Consider the following 9,032-nt stretch of genomic DNA (forward strand, 5'->3'; position numbering starts at 1 on the left):
AAAATAGCAAAGGGTAGGCTAAATTGGGCGAGGAATGTCGCGTACAGTTGTTTGGACCTTAATGATAGCTGCTGTGATTGCACATACCGTGCATGGTAGGCAGTAAACACGTGAGTGCATGAAGATAAGATGATATTGACAAGTTCTCGATAGATTTCTAAAAAATGTTATGACGAGTGAGTAGGAGTTAATATGTAGGTTAGATAATTGCAAACGGACAACCCAGTTAGGGTAGACTCTAGAGGAACGGTCATTAAAGGTGGGAAGTTAACAGTCTTAGTGACATGTGTATCTGTGCCATTTAAAGCTATAACTAGGATAGAGCGGATGAAAGCGATGGGCAAGGGCTAAGATCAATATTAGTTGGTTTCCTTTGCCCACGTAAACTATAACCATAATATCGTCCTTTGCTGTTTTAAGCATTCGTTAAGTAGGTTATATCTGAGTTAGAGGAGGTAGTCATGCGCTCTGGGGAACGGGTCATTCTGAGCCCAAGTACGTAGAGTGCTGACGCACCTCTTCTCCTCCAAATTGAGGGAAAAGAGTCTGATTTGGTACTATTTTCTGTCACCAGTTTACATTACCACAATGGGAGATGGGAGTATGGGGGCAAGAGCCGCCCCAACCAGCGACGCATCTCCCGGATACTCTATGGGTAGATTTGGAGGGGAAGAGCGTCGGCACGATGGGACCCTCCCCAGAAGCGGAGTTTGTGGCTGCGCAGGACATTGCTGTGTCCGCAAAAATGTTGAAGTTTAGAGATCCCGATTCATTTAGAGCCGGAGAATTGCATAGGAATGTAAAAGAATGGGAGCGTATCGCCTCAGATTCTGCAGCTCACCAACGAGTGTTAAACTGGATTAAGAATAAAGTGGACATAACGGAGTTCATGGTTCCATTTAAGGGAAACTTTCAGGGGCGAATCTATGATAGCCCGTACCCGCCTAAGGCGTGTTTCTCAAACGGGAAAGCTTGCAAAGGTCATGTAGAGTTTATAACCAAGGAGTTGCGTGCTAGATTAGCTAAAGGAGCAATCAGATTATGGGGTAAGGTAGGAGAGTGCGAGCCACCACACTTAATCATGCCTATTACGGTAGAGCCATCTAAGCCAAGGCTCTGTTGCGATCAGAGGTTTCTCAACTGTTGGATTAAGGACACGCCGTTTACGTTAGAAACATTAAGGGATGTCCCAAGGATGGTACCTCAAGGTTCTTTTCTGACGTCGGTAGATGATAAGAGTGGATACGACCACCTATTGGTTACTGAAGATAGTCAAACGCTGTTGGGATTCCAGTGGGGGGGATACATATTTGTATGCTGCTCAATACCCTTCGGGTTCCGCACGTCGGCGTTCCTGTATCAGGCTACGGGAATGGTAGCGACATCTTATGTCCGATCGTTGGGGGTCCCAACCTCACAGTATATAGACGACAGGCTAGCTGCGGAATTGCTAGCCCGGTTGAGGAATAAGTCGGACAGGGATAGTCACCTGGATGCAGCCAACGCCGCCATTTTTATCCTCTGCCAAATCTTAATCAGGCTAGGATATTTCCTAGGGCTGGGCAAGTCGATTCTCATTCCCACCCAGATCATTATCCACTTAGGTTATGGATGTAACTCGCTACTCCGAGCTTTCTTCTTACCGGTGGACAAGAAGTCTAGATTCATAGAGCTTCGGGAGTACATTCTAGCCCAGGAAACTGTAACTATCAAAACTATGCAGAAGTGGGCAGGGAAGTGTGTTTCGTTTCAGCTTGTGGTCCCAGCAGCTAAGCTCTTCGCTAGGGTAGCCCACCGTGCAATAGCGGAGGCCTTAAGAGCTCAAGGGACAATCCGGATCTCTGGAAAGCTAAGGGAGGAAATCGAGGAATGGAGGTTCTTAGATAAATGGGAGGGCTGCATGCACTGGCGGGATGAGAGGCATGTTAGCGTAACGATGTCTACCGACGCCTCGGACAACAAGTGGGGAGCGGTGTTGTTGGGGCCTAGGGGCGAAGCTATCTCCTTTTCAGATTATTGGGGTCAGCACGATAGGGATTCACATATCAATGTCAAGGAAACTAAGGCTTTAGCACATGCTATCAAGGCGGCAAAGAAATGGCTGGTTAACGCTAGAGTTACTGCTAAGGTGGATAGCAAAGTGCTACAGGCAGCATGGGAAAGGGAGGGAGGTAAATCGCCAGAGTTGAACGAAGCCATAAAGAGTTTGTTCTGGGTAACGGTCGACACAAATATTTCTCTAGCTTTGGAGTATGTGGATTCGGCATCAAATCCGGCAGATGCGCCTTCCAGACAGCTGTCCAAACAGGATGCAAGGCTTAGCCCTAGGTTTTGGCTACAACTGCAGGAGGCTTACGGGGGGGCAAGGGGACACACAATAGATTATATGTCATTAGATTCTAATGTTCACCTTGGCCGTGATGGAAGGCCGCTTAGGCATTACACCCCATGGCCGACACCCCTGTCAGCAGGGGTCAACTTGTTCTCCCAAAACCCGGCTGTTAATGTCCTCACGGGCGAGAGAGAAAACGGCTACGTGTTTCCTCCGATGACGTTAATCTTTCCTACCATCAGTTTCTTGTTGGCGCACAAAGCAACATTCACATTGTTGGCTCCGAAGGGTCTAGATATGCCGGTTTGGTGGCCAATTATCCGTGCCCATGCCAAAGACGCTCGCCCCCTAGCGACAAGAGGACAAAAGGCAGTCTTGTACTACCCTACGAAGAAGGGATTTAAGTCTGACTACTGGGGCCTACCTTGGGATCTCTGGGTGTTTAGATGTGAATTCGAGAGCACTAAGTAGGCTAGGTCGAAATTCCATTGGAATGTAACAAGTTTTAATATTTTTCCAGACGGAGGTCAAACTTTTCTGCACGGCAGCGTTGAAGTGCCAAAATTGCCGGGAGTTAAACGACTGTGACTTCAGGTTCTGTAAGAAGTGTGCAGCACCGAAATGTTGGCCCAACGCAGAACGCCAGCACGATGATGAGAATGGTGGAGTATTAAGTGCCACAGTAAATGTGCCAATGTTAGACTGTAGGATTGATCAGTTGTTTGGGGAATCATCCGCATACCGAAAGCAGAAAGAAACGTTGCAAAGGGAATTAGAGTCCTTTTTGGCATCGTTACCTACCCCCACAGGGATCCTGAAAGTTGTACCGAAGGATATTATTAGGTTTTTGGTTTGGAAGGAACAATCAGGCAGAACCAAAGTTCATCGACTTGGTTGTCCGGGGATAGGAACGAAATCAAATCATTCATGTGATTGTCCAGTGCGCCTAGCAACAGGCACGGTAGACGCATTGGTGGGTAAGATGAGAGCTATATTTGAGGATTTAGGGAGAGGAAATAGATGGGAACCTGAGGCAGGGGCTACCAACCCTGCGGCCCACCCCAAGCTCAAGCAGTATAGGAAGCTTATCGCTGAGGAGCAAGCGCGGGCACACGTAACCCCGAACCAAGCGATTCCTTTGTTTTTCCATAAATTTAAGCTCTTAATACAGCATATACAAAACAAGGCGGAGGACCGGGTAACCTTCCCTTTGGATTCGTATATACTAGAGCGAGATTTGTGTTTTTTCAAGATATTGATGTTTGGCGGGGACAGGGCGGGGGACTTGGGGCAAGTTCTGTCGGCGGAAGTGCAGGTGGCGCCAGACCAGGGCACTTTGATATTTAATCACACATTTGGGAAAACGCTTAGAGGTGCGAATAATAATATGTTTGGAGTTATTAGGATACAAGATGAGGTTATATGCCCTGTGCAAGGGGTGGTAAGATATTTGCAAATGATTAAGACGTTGGGTATCTCTGTGGCAGGGGGGTATTTGTTTAGGGCCACCTCTAGGGACGGTTTGGTCTTGGATACACCCCTAACTTCGGCAGCAGCTGAGGGAAGATTAAAGAAATACCTCCGAGATTCTGGGTTACATGGCGGTGAAACGTTGCATAGTTTTAGGACAGGAGCGGCTATTACTCTGTCTTTAATGGGAGTTCCAATGCCTCAGATTATGGCGCATATTGGCTGGAGGACTGTAAGGTCAGCCAATCATTATCTGCAGTTGGGGTCGGTACTGCACCTTAATCAGGCAGCTAGAGCGCTTTCGGAGGTAGCCAGTGGCACTCCCCAGTCGGTAGACATAGATCAACTTGTTAAGTTATACGAGGATTCGAATGAGTTGAGGAACTTTCAGCAATTGATCAAGTAGACTGTTGACGGCGATAAGACAAGTATAAAGATAACAGCTATTAAGGTACGAAGAGCGTGAGGTATGCATGATTGTTTGTCAAGAAGCAGCCATAGATTATACCTATATTAATTTATATTATTGATGGAGTTGTGTGAAATACGATAGAGGAACAATGTGGAACTTGTGCTACAATAAAATGATTGACCAAACGCATTGCTGGCTGAGAACATATTTTATTATCGTCTGCACCTTGTATCGTAGCCGGAAGCATTTAGATCCTGGCGGCCAGTGAATACAGTGGTCTTGCCCGCCGCAAAGAATAGGGAGAGGAGGAGTAACTGAGGTTGGTATAAGTAGTAGGGTTTGGGGGGGAGTAGATAAGAAGAAATGAGGTTTGGGGGCAGAGGGAGGAGGGAATTAAGGTTTGGGGTGTAAGAAAAGGGGGGTTGGTGTTAGCAAAGAAGATTGGGCATAGGGAAGAGGTAAAACGGAGGAAGTAAGGAAATGTCCCACTTACACACGATATCATTCCCCATACCTAACATGTGTGACACCTTCTGCACTGGAGCGGAGGGATACTTGATTGAGATAGGGACGTATCTTAATCATGTAGTCCTCGCGTAAGTGGAGACAGGTGGAAACAATTCAATCAAACACAGGTGAAAGCAGACAGGTGATAATTAGAGATGCTATGTACTTATAAAAGGGTACGTAAGCGATGATTGTCTTGCGCACGAGACATCCGAGCAGCACGTTGAGAATGAGGGCAAGAGAACCAGGAAAAGGCAAGGAAGTCGGGAGGAGAAGTCGGGGGAAGAGGGGCTGGGGGTTGGGGAGGGGGGTTAGTACGTGCAATTATCCGACACCCACCCACCCCGCCCGGATAGTAAAGCGATAGGACACTGGAGCAGAGGGTCACTCCGTCAGTGCGGAAATGTCCCACTTACACACGATATCATTCCCCATACCTAACATGTGTGACACCTTCTGCACTGGAGCGGAGGGATACTTGATTGAGATAGGGACGTAGTTGCAAAACAGGAAGTAGTGTCACAAAAGAGGACTAGGCTGTTTCAGACTGAATGAATTCGACCAATTGTTCATATTTTGGCTGATTGAAACGACTCTTTCAAATTCAAATAGGAATATATCTTCACTTATCTGCGACTCTGACTGATATGGGACGAAGGGGAGGGACTTTTGTCCCAAGAACAGTGAACAAGTAGGCCTTTATAAAGAAAATGGTAGGGTGGAAAGAAAAGTCTTGAGGTACAATTTTGGTGTTGGAGAGCGGCCTGCACTATTTCCAGTTTCAGTTAAATTTTCTCATACACTTGTAATTTTATTCTCATTCGTGGTTTATCTTTTTCGATTTAAATGGTAATTTTGGGATTGTTCAGTTATTTTTCCATTGTTCTTACAAAAGAAGGCAAAATTACTGTGTAACTTGGTTTCAGTATTGAATTCATTTTGATAATCCGTATGATTAAGTCATTTTTGGACATTTAAAATTTGTTCGTCAGCAGTCATACCTGACAAGGCTGGAAGAACAAGAGTCGAGTCTGAATAAAGCAGCCGTCTGTAGCAAAAAAAAATACGTGACAAGCTGTGCCAGAGAAGAAGCCTGAAAAGCCCATAAAAATAATAAACAAACATGAGAAGAAGAGTAACAACAGTTTAATGCAACTTTAGAACTGACTTGTTGTTGGTTTCCAGATTGAGCAGCATCAGACCCGGCTGACAGAAGGAGAAGTTCCAGCCACTCACAGCTCCACGCGACTTGAAGTAGAAGTACAGTAAGGGAATACACAGGGTTACCCACTTCACAACAGCAGGGGCTCCACATCATATGCTCAGGTTTGGGCCAGCTCATTTCAAATACAAATCTTAAATACCATAAATCACAACTTGTTTTATTCCGTATTTCTCCTCATTTCTTCTTTCCATATAGTCTATAATAGATAAACAAGTGAAAGGTTTGATTATGTTGAGAACACTTATCCTGAGCTCTTCTTTATTACTTGTGATGACCCGTGTCTCCTTTTATTTCAGGTCGATTAATTGAGAATGTAGAGTAATTGTTAACTTACAATGTATGTACCCCTCTTTATTATTGAGCTGATGCTGTTGTGTTGTGGGCACTCGAGCTAAGTTGGAGAAAGGGATGGAGGGAGGGAAGAAAGGATAATGAGTGTCTAAGAGTTCGCGTGGAATTTTACAAACAACACAAATCACCATGTGAAAAGGTATAAATCTTATGAAAAACTATGTACATGTAGAACATGCTAAATGGGCCGGTCTACCCTCTGACTTACTGCTAACTATCTATACCTCATTTATCCGGCCAATTGTGGAGTATGGGGAGGGCTTCCAAAGACCCTGTCGGATGAACTGGAAAAAATTCAAAAACTCTGCTGCAAGATCATTGGCGTGGATCACCATCTACTGCACACGCTGCAGTCCAGGCGACAGGAAGCTTCACAACGGGAGCTGTAGCGGATCATGGAGGACCCGACACATCCCTGCAGACAGTTTCTGCCCCCTGTTGTGGAGACTCGCTACAACCTGAGACGCAGTGTAGAACTGAAAGCACCAAATACTGCCTGTGTATCAATCTGAATGTTTATGTAAATAGATTTGAAATTTTATATTGACTGCTCTATGCCGATTTTATCTCAAATTGTTGTCTAAGTGCATGTAATGATGGTCACTGTATTGCTGTCTTATGTAAAATCAATGCAATTCAGCCCCTGTTGTCAGGGCTGCAAAGTTGATTGGAAATAAAGTTTCAAACATTCAAATGTTCCGAAAAACACAATATTTTAATGCAAAAATTTCTGCAAAAACAATGGTCCGACAGATTCCAAAGCGCACTAACACAAGCTGACTTTTTTCAATTGTCTGGCAAGAATGAGAATTCACTGAGGAGAAAGGTGTCAGCCCAGCAAGAGAGGCTCACACAGACACAAGCACAGGTGAGTAATGTATTTGTGATACAGGGTCTTCTTTGCAGCAGAGTTTATAGTTTTCCAGCCAACTCCAATGAACCTGGAGGTGACAACTAATCAGATGAGCTCAACCATGTGGTTATGCTCGCTGATCCTGTCTGAGAAAGGCGGAGAAAGTCTGAGGACTGCTCGAACTGCAAGTGGGATGAGTGCAGTATTTGGGAAGCCTAAGTGACGTGTGCATACAGTGTTATTGTCTAGAAAGCAAGATGGCAATCATGCCAATCAAAGTTGATCAGATTGAATTTACAGGGCTGGCTTCTTTTGTCGATGTGTCTGCGATTTTTTTAGAATAATGAACAGTAGTCTCTACTTCATGTATCTATAAAAATGTAATTTTCCCCATAAAACAGACCTTTATCCGCGATAGTAGAGGACTCTGACAAACCTTGGTTGACGCCACAAATCAAACGATTGATAAACATTAGACAGAATGCTTTTTAAAAACAGTCTAGTAACGTCTGGAAGTTTTACAGAAACCTAATACAGAAAACACTCGCTAGGGCAAAAAAGACTACACAGATCGAGTCTCCTCTCTCAAAACAGCCAGTCCTAAACGTTGGTACTTATATCATGCTGATGGCTAACGTACGCAGATCCAACAGTGAGATCACATTCCCAGGACTTGACTTCGAGGACAATTTCACAATTGCAAATACGCCAAGTTTGCTGAAGTATCCAAAGCCCTCCCAGCTCTGGACCTCGCCCAACAACTAACTACACTGCAAGTCTATACTGAACAATATTCGTGCCATTGACGATGTTATTTGTTTTACTAAAGACCGGAAAGTACCCGGGGCAATTTTGTTCTTAGATTACAGTAAAGCATTTGATACCATATCCAAAGATTTCATTGTAAAAGCTCTAGAGAAATAGAAACTAGGTCCAGACTTTGTAAACTGGGTCAAAGTTTACACAAAGAATATGCACAAAGCTGCCTCAATCACTGTGGACACCTGTCAGATTGGATCGGTCTTGAAAGAGGAGTGCGGCAGGGGTGCCCGCTGTCCGCTCTCCTCTTTACCCTAGCAGTAGAGGCTTTTGCTCTCAGAATTCGCCAGTCTGATGAGATCAAAGGAATTCTTTTTCCGTCATTTGATGACCACACAGTAGAAGCCCGTATCTTCCAGTGCGCAGATGACACAGAGCTGGTCCTAGGTGATAAGGCTTCAATTATGAAAAGTTTAGACTTAGTTGAACAGTTTTCTATCTTTTCTGGCTTAGGCCATCTTGATTTGATTATATGGATGACATCCGCGCTCGCATCAATTTTCGGTCGTTTCCAAGAAAAAAAAGTTTTTCACCACACAGTAAATTGTGCAAATCAGCTGTAAATTGAGCACATAAATGTCGTAGATTAAAAAAAAACAGATAACTAATGCCATAGAATGCAAAAATAAATTCAAAGTCAAAGAATAAGATGTGAAAGAAAAAAATGTATTGTTGGTAGGGGTAGGTACCAGTACAGAAAATTCAGGTATAGGTCCCGTTCAGGTCCAGAGGATCATTTCCTGGTCCGGACCTGACCTGATTGTCTGTGAAAACTTTAGAATTGGCAATATTCAAAACAATGGTAATTGGTCAATTTTGCTACAAATGAACCTGTTTGGTTGATTATCCGACTCCCACTGGCGTTTTAAAATCCCATCTCCATGTAATCAATGCTAAATTTCTTGTAGGGTATGTAGGTGTTGAAATGGACTTGTTGGGTAAAATGTTTAGGGGTTATATTTTCATCCACACTCTCTGCTTCCGAAATAGTTTTTTTCTTTAGTTTCGTACCATTTATTTTGTTAATATCATTATTGTTTTCTTAATTTCGTACCATTATTTT

The 9,032-nt window shown here is 44.1% G+C and overlaps 2 protein-coding genes across 2 annotated transcripts in view; both read left to right on the top strand.

Annotated features, from left to right (window-relative positions):
- The window catches only part of LOC118418122 (trichohyalin-like), a 1,782-nt gene extending 1,431 nt beyond the window's left edge, over positions 1 to 351 (top strand). Inside the window, exon 2 of the mRNA XM_035823953.1 lies at positions 308 to 351. Coding sequence (XP_035679846.1) covers positions 308 to 351 — 44 coding nt within the window. The remainder of the gene's footprint in view (positions 1 to 307) is intronic.
- Positions 268 to 5,990, top strand: LOC118418123. Its single transcript, XM_035823954.1, has 3 exons — positions 268 to 2,536; positions 2,853 to 3,014; positions 5,907 to 5,990. The coding sequence occupies exons 1-3, from the start codon at positions 596 to 598 to the stop codon at positions 5,988 to 5,990; spliced, it is 2,187 nt and encodes a 728-aa protein (XP_035679847.1). The 5' UTR covers positions 268 to 595.
- Positions 5,991 to 9,032: the final 3,042 nt, after the last annotated feature.

This window comes from Branchiostoma floridae, chromosome 6 (assembly GCF_000003815.2).
Source record: "Branchiostoma floridae strain S238N-H82 chromosome 6, Bfl_VNyyK, whole genome shotgun sequence".
Taxonomy (NCBI): domain Eukaryota; kingdom Metazoa; phylum Chordata; class Leptocardii; order Amphioxiformes; family Branchiostomatidae; genus Branchiostoma; species Branchiostoma floridae.

What these genes read in the sequence shown, in the direction of transcription:
- LOC118418123 (XM_035823954.1), top strand. Translation starts at nt 596, where the DNA reads ATGGGAGTATGGGGGCAAGAGCCGCCCCAACCAGCGACGCATCTCCCG. An exon ending in GCGAGAGAGAAAACGGCTAC is followed by an intron (nt 2,537 to 2,852) that starts GTGTTTCCTCCG and finishes ATATTTTTCCAG; the next exon opens with ACGGAGGTCAAACTTTTCTG. An exon ending in GTGGAGTATTAAGTGCCACA is followed by an intron (nt 3,015 to 5,906) that starts GTAAATGTGCCA and finishes GTTGGTTTCCAG; the next exon opens with ATTGAGCAGCATCAGACCCG.